The following is a 19,177-nucleotide window of genomic DNA, read 5'->3' on the forward strand; positions in this document are numbered from 1 at the left end:
AGGTAGCTTGCTGAAGGCAGCAAAGCACTTTTTAAAGCACCGCTTTAAGTATCGTCAGTCCCTAAGGTGCATTTGATGCTTTTACCTAGGATTTTCCGGGGGATCCCAGTGGGGACGTGGTTTCGGACCACGCTGGTGCTGCTCAAGCTTTTGCATTTTTGGGGCACCCTGGCTGGGGCGAAGGCTGCGGGGACATCATGAGAGAGTGCCCAAGCTCCCACCCGCCTTCCCCACCGCCAAACCTGCCCAAACGGCCCCCACCTCCTGCAAACCAGCGCCTGGGACGAACAGCACGGGGGAGGCTTTGAGCGTATCCAAGATACAGCGGATTTGGGCACCCTGTCAAATGTTCTCATTGTCTGACCCTTGTCCAGACGCCAGTAAAACCCTTTGGGAAATTCCCCCTCCACCCAGCACACCGGCTTTAATTACAGAAGAGGAATGCGAGGCGCAGAGCCCTGCTCCTCCCGCCTCTATGCTCGGCTGAGCGCTGGGCACCCGCACGTATCCCCCAAAGTTTGGGGTCTGGGAGGGTGACGGGGTCGGGGGACGGAGTGGGGAGGCAGAGGGACCGTAGGGAAGGCCAGCAGCGGAGGCGGGTGCCGGGTGCCCCTGCCCGGTGCCGGCAGGACGCTTTCCAAACCCGGGGTGACGAGCGGGGGCTTGTCCCCCCCGTCCCACTCTGGCAGCAGTACCCGAGCAGCAGGACATGAGTAATATACATCCCACTGGGGGAGTTAGATCAAAGGCAGTGAAGTAGATACAAGAGGTTTCTGCTTCACAGACCAGAGAGGCTGCAGTTCAATAGCGCCTTTGTTACTGGCTCTCCGGAGCCAGGGATGGAGAAATACCTGACCCCCCGCTCCCTCCCTCTGCTCCCGGCCCCTCGGTGCACAACCATTTCAAGTATGCGACCGTGCAGCGAGGCTCGGCGGGGATGTGGGGACGGGGCGCTGGGGATGGCAGCGGGAGCAGCCGGCAAGGGAGGGGTCGAGGCTTCAAAAATGAGACACCCCCCACCCCGTAGCCGGCCGGGACTCGGAGGCGATGGAGGGCGACCACCCCGGGAAGCGCTGGGCACCCGCTTCCCCGAGCATCCCTGCGATGCCCGGGTTTTGCTGGCGGGGACCAGGGGCGGCGCAGGGAGGAGAGGATGGTGCGGGCGATGCCATGGCGGCTGCCATCCCAAGGCCCGTGCCCGCTGGCACGGTGCCCTTCCCGCGGAGAGGATGCCACGCTGCCAAAGGTGAGGTCAGCCGCGCTCGGCCGGCGGCTCCGGGCTGTCCTCGCGTCCCTGCGGTGTGTGGCGTGGGGCTGGTGGTTCTCGGATGGGCATGTGTCCTCATGCTCCAATGCTGGGGAGAGCAGCCTGGCACTGGAGCTGCCCTGCATTGCGTGCAACCGCCTTGGGATGGTCTTGGGTACCAAAGTGGAGCCACAGGGCCATATCCCAAAGAGCCGTTAAGTCCGGCTTGGCAGATTTACCCCTCGAATGTGCAATGCGCAATGAAATTAAGGCTGTCTCTTTAGTGCACCCCTTGGACCAGGGGGTGGATTGGTGCCGGAGCCAGGGAGCAGAGACCCACGTGGGGCTCCTGGCGTCCACACAGCACCCACGGGCACGAGCCGGGGTATTTGCCGGCAGACCTCTCCAGCGCAATGCCTGCACCCAAGGGTGTAATGCTGGGGCCAAAGGATGCTCCTGCAGAGCTCGGGGCGTCGGGCTGCCCGGGGGTGCACCGGGGCTGGGAAGGGAGCATGACTGTGTCAGAAGGTGGGGGCACATGGTGGCCTGTTTTTTACTCGCCGTTCATATATGGGAGTTAAAAGAGGAAAGACCTTGGGAAAACGCCAGTTCAGAGCTACCCGTGTGCTTCAGAAGTTTGGTTTGTAGGTCAAAGTCGTGTTCGCTGCTATTATGAACCACAGGGTGCAAAATCCTTCCCACTTCCAAACCTGGTTGCTGTATAGTTTTAAAAACATTGAATTTCCCAAGGATTCTTGCTAGGGCAACAAGAAAGGGAGTTTCCTAGACTCAAGAGCAGAGCTGACCTCATCAGCTTCTGGCAATTAGCAGTCACTGTTGCTGAACACGCCGGCGTCCTGGCAGGGCAAGGGAAAAAAGGCAGAGGCCAGCGCTTTCCCAGGGACAACCTGGGCAGTTTTGGTGCCACGGGAGGAGCTCCCCCAGGTGTGAGGAGGTGCAGAGGCTTTTGCTAAAGAATAAGGTCTGTGTCTGGCTCTCAGAGGAGCTGCTGGAGCAGCTGCTCCCCATGAAAGGCGTCACCTTGTCCTGAGATGCCTTTTTTGTGGGTACAGAGACGGAGGCTCCCCCGAAAAGGCGTCAGGGGAAGGCAGCAGTGGGGGAAGTGAGCGGGAGGCGGGTTTGCAGCCAGACCTTTCCTTAGCCCTTTGTCTCAGCCGACAAAGGCGGGTCTGTCGGATGCACCTCTCGCCGCCGAGCATCCGCCGCCTCTGCAGCCAGGTGAGCTGCGGGGGCAGCGGGGCCAAGGGAAGGTTTTCGCTTCCCAGTTCTGCCGCTGAGCCACTCTGTGACTGTGGGCAGGTCCCTCGGTGGCCCGAAGGGTCAGATTTTCAAAACAGCTACAGGACAGGGTACAGCCATACCCCAAGGTGAGCACTTTCCCCCCTTGCTTGCAAAAGGGATTTACCCTACGGGGTCCTGGGCTGCTGCAAGGGAAGCGACTGCCAAACAGCAAGGTGGTCCCCTATGGAAAGGGACACTTGATCTACTGGCGTAAACTTGTGCTGCTCCATTTGCAACCAGAGCGACTGTCTGGTTTATAACTCAAGGTTTATTGGGTTCCTTAAAAGCGACACAAAAAGATGTGATGGGGAATACCAAGGTGCAGCTGTGGCCAGGACACTGGGAGAGTGAAAATAAACCATTTCATTGCCTGCTCCTTGGGCGTGCTGCCATTGATTCAGGCTATGGCATGTTGTCTTTTAAGCATCACCTCTGCTGCGAGAGACGGTTGTCCCTGCAACCACAGTTCATTACGGCGTTCGGAGCAGAAAAGGCAGGGTGCCGGGTCCTCCTCCCGGGGTCAGGCCACCGCGCTGGCAGGTTACCGCGGAGGGGACAGGCACGGCAGGTTTGGCTCTCTCCTTCCTGACCCGAGGGTAACCCAGGAGAAACCACCCCGCGATGCCGTGGTGCTGAGGGGTGCTTTGGGTGGCAGGTTCCCCTATTTTTGGGGTCCCCATGCAGGGAGGGAGTGGGTTGTGCTCCCAGCTGGGCGCAGGGAGGGAGGACAACTTAGACGGAAGGGTTACCTTTTTTTTTTTACCCCTCCTTTCCCTTCTTCCTTTTCTTTCCCCAAAGACTGCTGGCTTATCCTGGGTAAGCCCTCTGCTGTGGTCTATGGCTTTTTATTCCTATGTGATTGCTTTTCCTAACTCATGTAGGGCGAAAAGCCATGGGCTACACAGAGGAGGGACTCCACCTTCCAGGCACCTCTGCAAACCGCACGGACTCCTGATCCCTTTTTAATCACCCATATTTATTTGGTAACAAATAACAAGTGAAAGGGGGCATTGAAGCCTTGCAGGGCCTTAGAGGTTTAGCAAGACGGATGGGGCAGGGGGTGGCGAGCGGAGGGAGAGACAAAGGGGGACGGCGATGGCGGGGGGCACGGCCTTTCAGGCGCCGTCGTCCCCATTCAGAGCTGAAAGGGCGCTCGGCGGCGCCGGGTGCCGGCGAAGGGGGCTGCGAGGGCGGCGGGAGCGGCTTTTCTTTGGCAGCCAGCTTTTCTCACACGGTTCAAAGCGTCCCCACCTGCAGCCCCACAGAACAAAAGCGTCAGGCGGAGACCAAGGGCATTTCCAAGGGCCGCGGCCGTTGCCTTAACCCGGCACTGAAACGGCTGCCAAGTGATGGCAGGAGCCCTTTCTGCTGTTTGTCGGCTCCCCCGGGCAGGGGGCTGAGAAAAACGCGGGCACCTCCAGCCCCGTCTCCCCACCACACCGTGCCCCTTCCAGGGATGCCGCAGACTCGGTGGGTTGTGGCAAAGCCTGGAACCACCCAGTTTGCACCAGGCAGGATCTGTCCCATCAGCGCCCGCAAGGCCACGGCCAGCCCGGTGCCACGAGGACGTTGGAGGGGAGGCAGTGGCTGGGAGCATGTGAGGAGGACAGGTTTAATTATACAGCGGGACTTGGCGAAGTTGCACTTTTTAAGTGTGCAAAGACGACGTCTGCGGGCGTAGCAGAGCTGGGCTGGACGGAGTGGGAGAGAAGGATGCTGCTGCTGACCCAACCGCTGCAGATCCCCCAGTCCCCACCACCGCGGACCCCGTCACCCAAACACCATCAGCACCCGAACAACGGTGGGGGGTTACAAACCGCCCTCGCCAAGCAGGAAGCGAGCAGTTTCTCTATTCTTTTTTTTTTTTTTCCTCACTTCCTGAGCTTTGAGTCATTAGGTGTCAGGCTTTCAAGTTTATTTCACCAGCCTGGAATGCATCTTTAAAAATAATAGTCATTGAAAAAAATGAAAGCTGAGATTCAGCTGTAATCCCATGACTCAAGGAGGTGTGGAAGGAAGAAAATCATGAAATCCCATGAGTTCCAACAATGAAAGCATGAGAGCTGGCAAGACTGTGGCACATAAATCATCAAAACTAAACACCATCAGTCAAAATGAAAGGAATTAAGCCAATCTCACCAGGCTGTTTTAATTATTTTTTAATGAGGATTTGCTCATTCAGAAAATTCACCCATGACAATGGCCGCCCCGAGCCATTCACACCGAGCAGGGCCCGTCCCTGCGGCGGACACGCATGGCTTGGCCCCGCCGCTCCCGCCCCGGGGCTGCTCCGGACCCGGCGCAAGGCCAGGGATGGGGAACCGGGAATGAGGGTGCCGTTAACTGCCAAGAAGGGGAGAGCAGGGCAAATGAACCAAAAATAGCCCAGGAATCCCATTTTTGACATTGGCTTTGTTGCAACCCAAAATGTTGTGCTGGGGAAGTAATGAGCAAAATCCTCCCTGGATGGTCCCGGTGGGTTCGTGGGTGCTGCGCTGCGGCAGATCCCCGAGGGGGGCACAGCCCCGAGCCCCCCAGCAAAATCCCTGCCATCGCCACAAGCATTCCTGCAAGCACTGGGGGAAAGAGCTATTGCGGATGCTGGCGCAGGGGTATAGACCCCATCCCTGAGCGGCAATTGCCTGTCGTGAAGAGCCCGCGGAGGGATGCAAACACCTGCGCTGGAGTGGCAGCAGCCCCCATTAATATTTCGGCGGCTGTTGGGCAAAGCGGCTCAGAGCAGGATTATTGGCAGCCTGTCTGCACTATGCCGACAAGATACTCCACCCCTGAGACTTGCTCTCACTACCCTTTATGCTATTGATTTTTCTTTTAGCAAGGCAGACACGAAGCAGGGAAGAAACGGAGGGAGCACGAGCCACTGTGTTTCTGCGGTGCTGCGTTCAAGAGCAGCCGGGACGGGAGGAAACCGAGTGGGCACGTTGGTCGGGGTGTCTGGTGGTCAGGAGCCAGGGCCGGTGACTTTCTGCCAAATTTCTTTCTTGCCCTTGTTTGTCCAGCTCCAGTACCCCCTGGCAACGCACAAGGGCTTAAGCAGCAAGGTTTGACTTGTGGTTTTCAGTCTGTTTGATCCTCAGGGGGAGACCGGACCGGGGCTTGCAGGAGGCGAGGGGGGAGACACACACGGGACAAGTGTTTCGTTGAAAGCCCTGCCGTGCAGAAGGCATTGGCAGGGACCCCTGGAAAAGGTCCATCGTGAAGAGGAGATGCTGCCAGCACCAGGTGAGCTCTCAGCTTGTCTGGCATCCACCTCTCAGCAGCAGCTCCAGTCACCTTTCAATTAGCGCAGCCTCTGCCCGCGGCCCCGTGCGGCTGCAATTACTGCTCACGTCCAGGGCTGGGCAAAGCAAAAACCCTCAGCTGCCGTGCTTATAAAACATTGACAGCATTAAATAAAACAGCAGATCAGGTTGGCATTTTCAAAGCATCTTTGAGAATTTAGGCACACACCTATATTTAAAAAGGCAGGATCGATATCCCATCCCTGGTCCAGGGAACGAGCTTGAGGAAGAGCCGCTGCAAAGGTGCCCTGGGCAGCTCCATCTCCGAAAGCATCCGACGAAGGAAGATGCCGGAGCAGTCGGACCCCTCCAGCAGTCCCCGGTCCATCCTGAGCTCCAGGGAGTGAATGTGCAGAGCAGGACAAGCAGCTAATTACAGATAATAACTGCCATTTTTGAGTGAGGCATCCGTCGTCCCCGGCATCCTCCGGGAGCTGGGTGTGGAGCTCCCGTATCCCGAAGCTGCCGGTGGGTGAGGTACGGGCTTGTCCTGCGCTGCCCTGCAGGGAGGGAAATCGCAGCCGCGTGCCCCGACACAGAGGCTTCGTGCTGCCGTGGCAGCAGCCGTAAATTTTGGCTTCAGGCATGCGAGGTCACAGGCCACCAGCTCCCCAATACCGCCCAGGGCCAACGGGGGTTTCTTCCCACATCACGACGCATGGGCTGAGGGCCCTGCCCGCTGCTGCCCGCCTGGGGGGCTTGGGATGGGATTTGCCTCCATGCAGCGTTGATGATGCTCTGGAAGAGCAGCAGAAGCAGCACTGGCTTCTTGCTGGGTCGCCCGACCCCGTGGATGCTGGTCCCAGGAGATATCTCGGGGAAAGAGTGCCAATTATTAATATTTTAATTACCGCCAGATGATAATGAACTCAAAAGCTGTGGTTTTTAATCAAAGCTGTGACGGCACCCAGCCCTAACGGGACGCAGCGGGACGCCCAGCGCCTCGCCGGCAGCACCCGGCCCCCCGGGAGCATTGGTGCACACACGGGGCTGCGGCACTGGGACCTCCTACGGAGGGGATGATGCTCAGCGGGAGCCCAGGGAGATTTTAAAGCTCAGCCCTCGCGCAGGATGCCCAGAGGAAGAGCGGGGCATTAAAAATCACGCTGCAGCCCACATCTCCAACAGGCAGACCTGCTGGCTGCGTGGGCACGTGTGGGTCTGTGCTTTGCATGAACAGCTTCCCCGGGGTTTGATTTGTGCCTGGCTACGTGATATTATCGTTGGGTATTTATTTACCTGGCCTTTGCATCAGAGAGTTCAGTTCCTCGAGTGCTGATCCCACACGAAATCCAGGTCACTTGGCTGCACCAGCACTTTTGAGAAAACCTGCCCCCAGTTAGCTGGCCGAGAGCTGGAGGAGGGTTGCACGGACAATCCACCACCGAGACAAAAAGAGACAAATCCGGGACTTGCTGGGAATTATTTATTCAGCTCTGCTCTCGGCGGGGAATTACGGATGCGCCGGTTGTGCCACAGAGCACCTTCCTCCTCCCGTCTGCTTGGAAATGGGTTATTTAGTAACTGGTGAGGCCACCGTGCTGAGTCAGCCCACAGCTAATGAACACCCTGGCTGCCCATTTGAAATTTATTGCACCTATTAATTACAACCATTAGCTGCAGCCAGTGAAATTTTTATAATGAGGACCCTTGCGACTTTGCCTTCCTAGCAGCAAATTAACTGTGTGGGGGGAAGAATCAATGGGATCAGCATACTTTACAGAAGCGATGTTTTAATTAGCGATTCTCTGCAAACATGCCAAGCAACAGCTTCTCCGTTCATTATCTCTCCTTAAAGGGATGGTGCTTCTTTTCAGGTTAGTTTTATCCCGGTCTCGTCTCCTCTGTTGTTGGGATTCTAATGCACTGCTGCTCATTATAGAAACTGCTTTGAAGCTGGTTTTATCTTAGGTCTGGTTGTAAGCAGCGAGATGTCCAAGGTTTGGGGGCGGGGGGGGGGGGGGAGTAAGAAATAAGCAACCCTAGGAAATAATGGTTTTGAAAGCTTGGCTGAAAAATAGCTAAATTGGATGGATCCTGTGGCTGTGAGGAAGAGGAGGATAGGGAGTGTGGGAAAGGGGTTGTGTCCCCACAGGGACAGGCTGCCTCAGCAGCGAGCCCCAGGGATGTGGGACCTGAACCTCTGATGCTTGGAAAAGAAAGGACCGAAAGTGCCAGGCAAGGCTCCCTCCGTGCAGGGAGCGTCTGCATCACACAGGGCTGCCGTGCTACAAAGGAAAGTCTCTGCAAGTCCTGAGAGCACAGGGCTGCCACCCCAGGTGCTTCTCCGGGGACTTTTCCGTGTCTGCTCAGCGGATTTTAGAAAACCAGGCTGGTGATCCCCAAATCATCAGCCACTCCTGAAAATCTTGGCTGCAGAGGTGGACGGACTAGCTATCATGAAAGGCAAATGAAATGAAATTTCTGGGAACTTTTCTACATTTCATTGCAAATGATTTAATTCCAGTCGGTTCCCTGCAAAAATATGGGACCAATTTCCATTGCAAATGATCTCATTTCCCAGGAAAAAACCGACACGCTGGCGGCAAAAGGCAGCTTTGAAATTCAGGGTTTAAAATGCAAAACTTAATGTTGTTTTTTCCAACCAAGTAGCTGAAAGTTAATTCAACAACGTTTCTCAGAAATAGAAAAGCTGAGGCAGAGTAAGGAAATCAGCCGAAACGAAAGATCCCAGTGGCTCAGCACCCCTTCCCTGGGTCCGGCAGCCACCGGTGTCACCTGGCAGCCCCAGCCCATCCCCGCAGCAAGGCTGTGCCGAGTCTTGCCTGCATCCCTGCCTGCACCCCTGCCTGCACCCCTGCCTGCATCCCTGGCTCTCCCTGCCCAGGACATCTTCTCCCGAAGCTGTCCCATTTCAGCTGCCGGCCGTGCTGCTGAGAGCTGCCCGGCTGCCCAGCGGAGCCCAGGGAAATGGGTAATTGCTGGGCTAAGGAATGGGCTCTGTCCAGCTGGTTCAGAAAGGCATTTTTTAGGGCTCAGGGAAAGTGACATTATTAAAGTGAGCATGCTGATTTCAGACAGCTCCCAATTCATCACTGTGACAGTGACAAACACGGCCTGGGGTTATGCAGTTGACTAAAGAGAATTCTCTAGCTTTACATTTTTAATGCTCCTCGCATTTTCTCTGCCGCAGTGGAGTTTTATCCAAAGGATCTTCTCCCTTGAATAGAAAGGGCAGCATGGGTCTGTGAAGCATGCCCAACCCTTGCAAATCAAGCGGGGCTTCTGTCATCACTACCCAAGCCAGTTCATTTATTTTTTAATTATTCCTTGCTCCTTCAGGATCCTTTTTCTACCTTTTCAAGAAGAACAGGAGCGTCAGCCTCAGCTGGGCTGCCTCTATTCTCCGGGGCTCATTCATCATTGTCTGCTGCCTGAATGGGAGGCAGAGGGTCAGCCTGAAAAGCCTCCACGTTACAAGCTCCTCTAAATATATCAATAGCTCCCTAATGGACGCTGGGGTCCCAGCCGGACCGCCCAGGCTCTCGGGGCGGCTTTGTGTCTGCAAGGGGGGATGGCCGGGACGGGCACGGAGCAGGGGGGAACGCGGGGTGGCACGGGGCAGCGGCGATGGGCACCCACGGGGACCGAAAGCTGCTCAGCCGAGGCTGCCTGGGAGGTCTGGGGCAGTGTTTGCCTGGTTACTAGGAAAGTGGTAAACAGCGGGGACCAGCACGGGGCGAGGAAGGTGTTTGCCAAATCTGGGTTTGGCAGTGCCGGATCAATGTGCCAAACCGGGGTGCCGGCTCCCAGAGCCTTCTTCTCCCTTCCCGTTGTCCCTTCCCTGCTGAAGCTGTGCAAAGCCGGGAGGGCGCAGGGGCTGGGAGGTGAGTGCCCCCCCCCAACCCCAGCGGGCTGGCCCCCGTGCAGCCCCTCCGCACCAGCCATTCCCTCCAAAATCCCATTCTCAGGCTGGTAACAAAAAGCAGCAGCACAAAGAGAGACGCGGAGACCTGCCGCTATGCTGAGAAGCCATTCAGAACGGGAGACTCATTAAAGAGCCTGTTGTCATTATTTGTGAGCTCCAGAGGTAGCCTTATTTAATTTGGGAGCTACTAGACAGGTACCCAGATGGCTGGGGAGGGGGGGCAGCGGCAGAAGTGAATTAAATGGCATGCCTCTCTCTGCTGCCGTTCGCTTTGTGCTGCAGCTGGGCCCCTTGGAAAGGGAGAAAGTGGGAAGGCAGGGACGTGGCATCACCCGCCTGCAACATCACCGCTGGTGAAGAGCATGTAGAAATGGGGGGCCATGGGCCCCACCTGTTTTGGCTTTTTTCCCCCATGGTTAATTTTCTCCCAGCTGTCCCTGCTGTGAATTAGGGCTGCTGCAAACTCTGCCTGGGTTGCAGGCTGCAGGCAGTGGGCTGGGGGCTCTCAGCAGTGCCCGGCTGTCGGGGAGGTCACTTTTTGCTCACTACTGTCAGTGGCTGTGAGCCTCAGGAGGTGACACTACCTCCTACAGCGAGATTTCCACCTAGTCCTCAGGCAGCTTGAACATCGCGCCCATTTCACAGATGGGTAAACCGAGGCCCCAAGATGTTCCTTGTCCGAAGGCTCTGCAGGGAGCCCCCGGCAGTGACCGTGCTGTGGGTGCCGTGGTCCCTCTGCTCTCCGCGGGGCGGGAGGATGGCACGGTCGTGGTGGCGAGGATGAGCCTTGCTGGGCAGTGCAGCGCCGTGTGGGTTGAGCACGGCTCGCTTTGAGCACTGGCACTGCCTCTTCTGGGGCAGAATTAGAGCTAGTCATCTGCAAACTGTACAAAAGCTAAAGTAGGGATAAAATGAAGGTTTTGTTTCAGATAGTATTTCTGTGCATATTTGTTATTTATTTAAAAAAAAACCCACCAGCATTCATTTGCATAATTACATTTTGCAGCTGTTGGGCCGTAATGTGGGCTGTGCTTTGGGGCATTATTTTATCCGTTGAAAACGGACACAAAGAGAGTGAACTCCGCTCTCAGCTGTGCCTCATTGTGCCGTAACCGCTGGTGCTGCCCCTGTGCCGGGGCGCTCCCAGGGCACCTCACCTCCCCGGCCCTCGAATATGCATTAGGCGCTGCAAGCTGTCCCCACGTCTGTCCCGATTGTTCCCTGCTTTTGAGGAGAGGGGCTGGGCGGGGGGGAGTTTTAATCTCCTCATCTTTTGCTGGGTGGGGAATTTGGGAGTGCGTGGCTGGGGGCTTCGGGTGCGGGGAAGGAGGGGGAAGGGAGATGTGTGCCGGTGCAGGGTGATGTTCCAGTTTTGTGATTTTGGGGAGCTGTCCTACGCCCTCCATCCTGCCTGTGCATCCCCTGTGCATCTGCAGGAGCTGCCCTGACTCCTCTCCCTGTCCCCATCCAGGTCTCCCGGCGGTGCTCCCACACCTCTCCTGCTCCAGGTGATGCCCCAGTTCACCTTTGCTTGCTTCTGCGGGCTCCATGGCTTCTGCAAGATGAAGAGGAAGAAAGAAGAGTCCAGCGCAGAGCAGGAGACAGCAGTGTGAGGAGCAGACTCGTGCCCTGCCGAGCCATACCTCAGGACCCCGTCCCCTTCCCCTCGGTACGCCGGGACTGCTGGGGGGACATTTGCTGCCTCCTTTCTTCTCTCTTCTCCAAGGACCAGCATCACCCTCTGCCTGCACTGTCTCGGGGTGTCTCAGGGGGCTGGGGGGCTGTTCGGCCGAGCTGATGTGCCTGGGATGGTGCTTGGGGAAGGGGAGCCCGGGGCTGAGCAGTGGTTTTGCTCATCGATAGCAGCAGTGGGCTGGGGACAGTGCAGGGGGAGCTGGTTAATCTGCTCTAACACACTTATCCTGCAGCTTCTTTCATTTTTCTCTCCCCTCCCTCTTCCCAGATACTTGCGTGACCGGGGGAGATCTGAAGCATGGGAATGACCTTGCCGAGAGGCAGAAGCAGATGCTGTGGACGTTATCCAGGTGCTGCAGCAATTCTGCCCGGACCCCCAGCCTGGCCGGGCGCTGAGCCCTCGGCACCCGAACAGTCAGTGTCGGAGGGACCCTGCGTCCCAGCGGGGTAGAGATTTCCCTCCTGAGTTAGCTGACCTGCCCTTGCTCCAACAAGTCTCAACGGACAGACCTGGAGGGGTTTTCAAAAGCCGGGGCCAGATCTTGTCCTTCCTGGAGTCATAGTGCCGGAGAGGCTGGCCCCTGGCTGGTAAGTTGTCCTGCTGCTGCAGAATTGGGTGAATGTCAAAACCAAGCTGGTTTTGGGTTTGGTTTTTTTACAAAGTCTATCTCAAGCTGATGTCTGTGACTCCAAGAAGCCATTCTCCATGAGTCTGCCCTGCCTGGTCCCGTGGGTGCAGCACACCAGAGCGTTTTGGAGGCACCAGACACATCGACCCTGCTCGGACACTGTTCCCTGTGTGACCGGTGCGGGCCGGGAGCTCTCGTGCCACGGGACCCCCACCCCCTGCACACCCACCTGAGCCTTGTAGGCTCAGTGGGAGGTTGTTCTTGTTTGGCAAACGGGCCAAAATCCCTAAGCTCAGGGCACCTGAGATTCACTCCAGGGATACTTCTAGCATAAACATGTCCTCCAGAGCAGAAATCCTTAAATTCTTCCATACTGCACTTCCCTTCTCCATATGGAGACCTCCTGAGCCTGGGGCAAAAAGCAATGCCCGGGGCTGCCAGGCAGGAGCCGCTTGCCCCCAGGGTTAGTCCTGCTCCTGCCACTGCCTCCTCCCATGGTGGTACCCCTCTCTCCCACCCCGCCTGTCCATCCTTCCCACCCACCGCTGAAGCCATATGGGAGCTCCCTGCGTGCTGTGCCTTCCCGGAGGCGTTTCAGGCAGACATCCCTGCTCAGATACCCTCCAAACAGCCCCAGGCTCTGTGCGCTGGAAAGCTGGCGAGTGTTGGTGAGCCAGGGTCCCCCCGGGGTTTGGGGACCGCTGCTTGGATCTCGGTGCCCGGTTCCCCGTCCCTGAATGTACCCAGCATTCGAGATCTCATTTCAGGCCCCAGCGGCTGCAATGGCCCCAGTGCTCCCGTTTGCAAGACGTGCTGGAGAGCAGCAGGGACAGCCCCTAGGAAAGGGTAAATGCTCTGGGGCAGCTATGCCCGATGCCTGTCATCACGGGGGGGTATTGACTTGAGCGGATTGACACCCCCGAGGAGCCCCCACCAGAGCGGATGAGCACACTCGGAGAACAAATCCTCCCCCTGTGATTAACTGGCTTGACCTTTCCAGGGTTTGCCCAGTGCTCCCAGACCAAATTTGCACTCGGCAAACAGAGCTGTATCTGCCACTGACAGCTCCCCATCGGAGGAGATTTGTTGGCTCAGCCAACATCCAGAACCAACACGGCTATTATTTTATTTTCTTATCCAAAGGATTTAGCACAAAAACCTGAGCCTGGCCAGGAGCACCAATAACACAAGGTGCAGCTGAGGAGCTTTAAATCCTCTCTGCTGGGCGCCTGTTGTCTGGGCTGTGGTGGGAAGCAGCTGACTGGTGTGGGATGCGCTGCTCGGAGCCAGCTCGGAGGCGGCAGCCAGCCGGGACCGGGCACGGGGGCCTGGACTGCGTGTGGTCTCTGCGTGTCAGTCCCCGGGGTCGGGAGGCTCGGGGTACTTTGCTTTTTCCCCTCTTTAAGCCCAAGGGCTGTGAGCTGTGGGATCCAGCGGCGCAGTCCCTGGGCGATTGTTCCCAGTCGGGTATTTCCCAGCTGGGCTCCGGGTTTCGGCACAGGAGAGGGCACGCGGTGGCACGTGAGGTGCCCCGCGAGGGACCAGCCAGGAGAACGGTCCGGCTTCCCTGTCATTTGTCACCATCGAGCTCAGCAGGTTTCAGCCTGGCACGCACAGATTGTGGAAAATACTGTGGTTAGTACTGGCTGTAATGTCTCCTCTGGGACCTCTGGGGCTGCAGCAACCTTTTACTTAGGCAGAGCAGGAGGAGCTGCTTCACTGAGGCACCGAGGGTAGCGGAGGGTAATGCCGATTCACCAGCGTTTCGGCTTGGTTGATGGTGCCCCATTCCTGGGGGGACACAAGTTGGGTCCCTGGTAATGACGATCTGAGCAGGGATCACCCTTGTGAGTGCAGCGTGGGGAGCTGGGGCTGTTCGGGCAGCGGGCTCATGCTCCAGGGAGACCGTCAAAAACAGAGGTTTGGGGAAAATCATGGGCAGTTTCGCTCAGTCAGGCTTTACAAAAGCTGAATTATTACTGTGGGGTTGAGGGGGGTTGGCCCAGTTCAGTACTGTGTAACCTTCGCTGCTAAACCTCTTGGATTATAAATCCATCATGGTTTGGCAGCTAAAGATGTGTCGCTAACGGCCACCCCGAGATTTCGTGTCTAGGAGGACGCTCAGCGTTGCGCTGAGAGCAGCCCTGGAGATGAGGTTGGTGCATGACGGGATGGTGCTCCAGGGGCTCCCGGTCGTGGTGGGAGTCCCCCAGGCTGGTCTGGGATGAACTGGGAGCTCTGCTGGAAACACATCGTGCTCACGTTGTGCATGCCGTGCGTACGTTGTACGTGATGCACACGCAGCGCGCTGTGCACACACTGTGCGCACACTGTACGCGGTGCACACACGGTGCTCGTGCTACGCACACGTTATGCACGCACAGCGCACGCTCTGTGTGTGTGTGCGGCAGCTCTGTGCCTGGTCAGGTTTTCCCTGTGTCTTGAATATTCCTGTCTCCAGTGAGGGGTTCCCAAGCCAGGTATTTAATGAATGTAGCACGTACAATTGAGACAGGCAGACACTCACCCACACCTATTATATGTTCATTTGAAAACAGAATAAATGAACCAAGTGCAGTATGAATGTTAAAGCGCTTGAGCTACAGTTATTTTTAAAGACAACTTCCCACCTCCCTGGATGGATGTAGCTCTCAAAGCAACAATATGTTTTCCACCATGGCTCCGAGCAAAATGGTTTGCTCCTGGATTGACCTCTATTGTGTTCATAAATGCCTTGTGGTGCTTTTTGATTCCCCCATCATAATGACTTGACCTCTAGATTTATGGCTGAAGGTCCTTTCATCTGCACATTGTTTCCCACCAGACTCCAGCCTGGCGCTTTTCTGTAGCAAACCTGCCAAGAGCTGAGCCCCGTGCCGCTCGTCCCTCTGAGGTGCCCAGCCAGCTTCCACTGACAAATTTGCAGTGGGCAAAAGCAAACAGGGTTTTTTTCCTCTCTTTCCAGTGGCAGCATTTTAATAGGACAGCGTATGCTTCTGAGACCGCGAAGCCTGGGAAGTTGACAGCTCTTGTCACAGTACAAACACTCTCTCGCTGTCTCTCTCTCTTTCACATTTGCACAACCCCTGGCATTTTTATAAACTAAGAGTTTGCTTATTGTTCAGGATTTCCTCTTGCCCTCCCAAGTTCAGACACTCTGCCTTTGATTCTTCCACCCTGCTTTCGCTTCTCCACTCCAGAAGCAACTGCACCTGAGCCATACTGTAGTAGATAAATCTTACTAGTATGGGTGGCAACGAGTTGTAAACTGGAGCTGTCCGTCCAGTGCTTTTCCAAGTGCTCTTCCAAGGCTTTCCCATCCTCTGGAGAGAGGAAGGGAGGTGCAGGGACCCACGGCTGAGCAGTGAGCCTGAAGCTGAGGCTGCAAAATCGCCCGTGTCCCGGCTGCTCGCAGGCATCCTTGGGGAAAAGGGTGCAGCAGAAGTGGGCGAGATGTAACTTCTCCTCTCCATTACAGAGCTGGCTCAGGGTACAGCTGAGCTCCCTGCAAATCCCCCGTTACAACACGAGCCTTAGCTGTACTGTGGGTTCCCAGGGTTTATGGAGAGACCCTCCACCTCCATCCCTCCTCAGGAAGAGGAGAAGCCGTGCTGCCAAAAGATGCATTTGTTCCCACCAGCAATAATCCTTCTTTAATCCTATTACACTAAGGAAAGCATCCAACTTCCCTCGAAGCAGACAGTGGGATTCACGGAGGAGGGAGGCCCCTCTCTCCACGGGCTGCAGCCAGTGCCTGCCCCGGCCAGGTCCCCACCGGGGTTTTGGAGGGGGCTCGGTCCACGGCTCGGCCCCTTCCCGCGTGCCCCGACTTTTCCTCCAGTGCCAAAGGGCTGGAGCGAAGCCGGCAGCAGCCAGCGGCACCCCTGCACGAGCTCTGTGGATGGAGAAGTAACATCGTCTGAAATGAGGAGCTGCCCGTACCAAGGGTTCAGGGTCTGGAGCTGATGCTGGAGTGTCAGGAAAAATCAGTTTTAATGATCAAAATAACCAAAGCATCGCCTCAGGCTCACTTCCAAGATAGGCAGTGTAGCCCCTTTGTAAATATTCCCTTACTTGGGAGCAAGGGAGCCTACAGATGTTTATTTGCATGACAATAGCCGGGTTGGGGACCAAAACGTGTGTGTGTGCGGGGGCGAGGGGTGCAGCCTCCATCGGCAGACGGGCTGGTGACGGAGGTGGTCCTGCCAGGGGAGCTTGTGCTGCGCCGATTTGGGATAAAGAAATATTTGTGCAGTGAGCTGGAAGGGTACACACACAAATTATAGGAGGGAAGCCAAGAAAAAAAGCTGCAGCTTGAACTCTTGTCTTGTTACATGTTCTTAAAGGTTTTGCTGGGGATATGAAAAAGGACCAGGGAATAACCCCGGTGATCCTGAGGCAGATGCTCTGCAGCAGGACAGACGGCTTCCACCCAAACACCCTGCGAGCATCAGCTTGACATAGCGCATTGGATTTAAGACAAGAGCTGTGTTTGCTACAGGCAGGGCAGTTTCTGCATCGCAGGGTGTAACGAAGAGAAAAATGCCTCTTTTTTTTCAGAAATCACCTGGTCAAAGCCATCCTCCCTCCCTCGCACAGGCAGGATTTTCTTCCAGCTGCTCGACGTTCCCGGGGTGACCCGCTGCCCTCCTGCTAGCCAGCGCTGGGGGATTGCGCGGAGAAATATCTCAGGCAGCCTGATAAAATCTCCAGTTCGTGGTTGGGCTCCATCCTCCCAGCCCGTGCCTGCTCGCCTCCCCGTGCATCTGTCTTCCCATAGTTCAAAAAACAACTGGTCTTTGTGGCTGCCCCAAAACACCACATTTTTCAGCATGTTACTCTGAGGACAAAGTACAGAGTTTCAGGCAGCTCCAGGTGGGCACCGGGAAGCTCACGTTGTTTTGGGAAAATGCTGATCTTGTTCTGTTCCTATTTTTGCACATCAGCACAGCCTCCTGAATTCAGGGTTTGCAGCCCCAGCGCTGTCCTTGGCGAGGACCTTTGGATTTATCTTTGGGACAAAAAAAAGAAAGTCGGTGAAACACAAAGCGCATTTCTTGAATGTAACTTTGTTTTTGCACAGTCCCCCTGTAACACGTGGTGACCACGCAAGTAGTGCACTCGTGGACTTAAACCTCTAGGGATTAATCACTGCTCAGGAGTTTATTACAAGTGTAAAGATACGGGTCAAATTCGACGTTTGTTTTATGCCAGTATAAATCCAGAGAGACAGTCTATATACTGAGATGTCTACAAAAATATTATTTATACAGAAATGAGCTTGGACTGGACCCCACCATGCAGGTTTCTCCTAGATGTGTCTCAGCCCCATCCCTATGCAAAAGCACGTAAACAACAAGCACAAGCAGGCAAAGACAGGCTTACAGGGGGCACGCACTAAGGAAGCCCTGACTCAACAAAGCCCTGCTTAAATTTAAGTGTTTGCTTTGGGATTTTGCTCAATCCAATAAATTTGCCTAATTCCCCCCTAATAAACCTATATCGATCCCTGCAGAAGTGTGCAACGACCAAGCAGAGGGAAAGGCACAGAACCGTCCTTGCAGCATCTCCCTAATGTTGCCTAACAAGGATCAAAGCATTAAACCTCTCTTTATTGTCCTTTTCTTTTATCCCACTGTCTGGATTTCATCACGAAGGGACCTACCCAGACATGTTCCTCAGGAGTCTCCCAGCCCCAGTAGCCATAGAAACCGGCTATTTTTAGTCTGTTTTCATGATGCCAGTAAATGACTTTTCTCTACTTTGGAGAGACAGAAGACCAGGTCAGCCTTGCGTGCTGGCGGATGGTAAATGAGCATCCCCGGCAAGGCAGGCGTCCTCTCCCGTGCAGTACTGTACGTTTGAGAAAATAAATGTGGCATTTGTAAATAAGCGCGCATATCTACGCACAGAGTAGATCACTTCCTACGGTTATTTCCTACGCTAGAGAAAATATTTATAAGAATTTTTAGAGTATGGATTTTATAGACGTTTGGAGATCAGGGTTTTTGGTATATGACAAGCTTCCTCATTTTCTGAGCTGGTTCTTCAAAAGACCCCACAATACAAATTACCAGTGTTTGGAAATGCGATCAATGTGGGTAAGAGCACAGTGGTACTTAAACCATAAATCAGCCCCACAACAACGCCTTTCATTCCTGCGATATCAGTAAGATTTGCAGCCAAAGGCTTTTGAAGTCAGATGGAAAAACACATTTGTCTGAGTAATTATCGGGCTACATGCTAATGAGCAATGCTGGCCGGGTAATTCAGCACGAGGGAAGGGAGCTGGAGCAGAGCATCATTTTCCTGGAGGATTTTCTTAAAACACCCATCATCTCCCGGGATGTTCCCCCTTCCCGGCAGCCCTGTGGCAGGATCTGGCCCATGGGGGCATTTCCCCAGCTGCTCCTTGACCTCCTCGGGGGTACTTGGCAAACACTGGAGCAGCTCCTGGGGGTGCAGGAGCATCCCAGCAGTGCCGTGTCCTCGGGGACCACCGTGGGAAGGGATCGGCAAACCTCTGCCGAGTGGAGACAATGGAGACCGTTTCCTTTTAATGCTTGCCAGGTATCCTGGAGCTGTAAATACACCGAGCCCGACGGCTTCTGCTGTAACGTATCTAGTTTACAAGATTGTACTATAAATTATAGATGCATATCATGACTGCAGTTTGCACTGAGAGACTCACCTATTGATCTGTCTCCTGCTGGTTAATATTCAGGACTGCCACGGCCCTGCTTTTGGAAGCAGCGCGCTGTTGCAGGTCATTTGTATGTCTCTCCGTCTGCACTTGGAGCAAGCACTTTCCTGGCCTGACTGTACGAGCATGCAGGGAAGCAGCTATGGAGCTGCTGTAATAAACCAGTTTTACGATACCCTTCCGAGAGATGGGTTTTATTTCGTGTTTGTGGCCCTGAGCTGGTGTGGGAGCAGAAGGGGAGGTGGGTTTGGTAGGACTGCGGTGGGAGATGGGCAGAGGCGCGCAGAGATGCACTTCCCTAACCCTGCTCTTTTCGCACCAAGCCCTGTGTGCAGCTAGAGAGTCGCGCTGCAAAGTCACTCATTTACACGCACGCAGTGCAGGTACAAACCAGAAGCTGCAGTAAAATCA

The 19,177-nt window shown here is 55.4% G+C and overlaps 1 protein-coding gene across 2 annotated transcripts; it reads left to right on the forward strand.

Annotated features, from left to right (window-relative positions):
• Positions 1 to 739: 739 nt before the first annotated feature.
• On the forward strand, positions 740 to 18,941 carry BLACAT1 (BLACAT1 overlapping LEMD1 locus). Of its 2 annotated transcripts, none has more exons than XM_069770687.1 (4): positions 740 to 1,246; positions 11,211 to 11,408; positions 11,703 to 12,022; positions 16,624 to 18,941. In XM_069770687.1, the coding sequence occupies exons 1-2, from the start codon at positions 840 to 842 to the stop codon at positions 11,350 to 11,352; spliced, it is 549 nt and encodes a 182-aa protein (XP_069626788.1). In that variant the 5' UTR covers positions 740 to 839; the 3' UTR covers positions 11,353 to 11,408; positions 11,703 to 12,022; positions 16,624 to 18,941. The 2 variants fall into 2 exon arrangements, with proteins under 2 accessions (XP_069626788.1, XP_069626789.1); XM_069770688.1 differs by lacking the exon at positions 740 to 1,246 and adding an exon at positions 4,989 to 5,791.
• The last annotated feature ends 236 nt before the right edge of the window (positions 18,942 to 19,177 follow it).

Source organism: Haliaeetus albicilla, chromosome 26 (genome assembly GCF_947461875.1).
Source record: "Haliaeetus albicilla chromosome 26, bHalAlb1.1, whole genome shotgun sequence".
NCBI classification, from domain to species: domain Eukaryota; kingdom Metazoa; phylum Chordata; class Aves; order Accipitriformes; family Accipitridae; genus Haliaeetus; species Haliaeetus albicilla.

Coding starts and splice junctions, on each gene's coding strand:
- BLACAT1 (XM_069770687.1), top strand. CDS start 840: ATGGAGAAATACCTGACCCCCCGCTCCCTCCCTCTGCTCCCGGCCCCT. Junction 1,247..11,210: donor AGGATGCCACGCTGCCAAAG/GTGAGGTCAGCC, acceptor GTCCCCATCCAG/GTCTCCCGGCGGTGCTCCCA.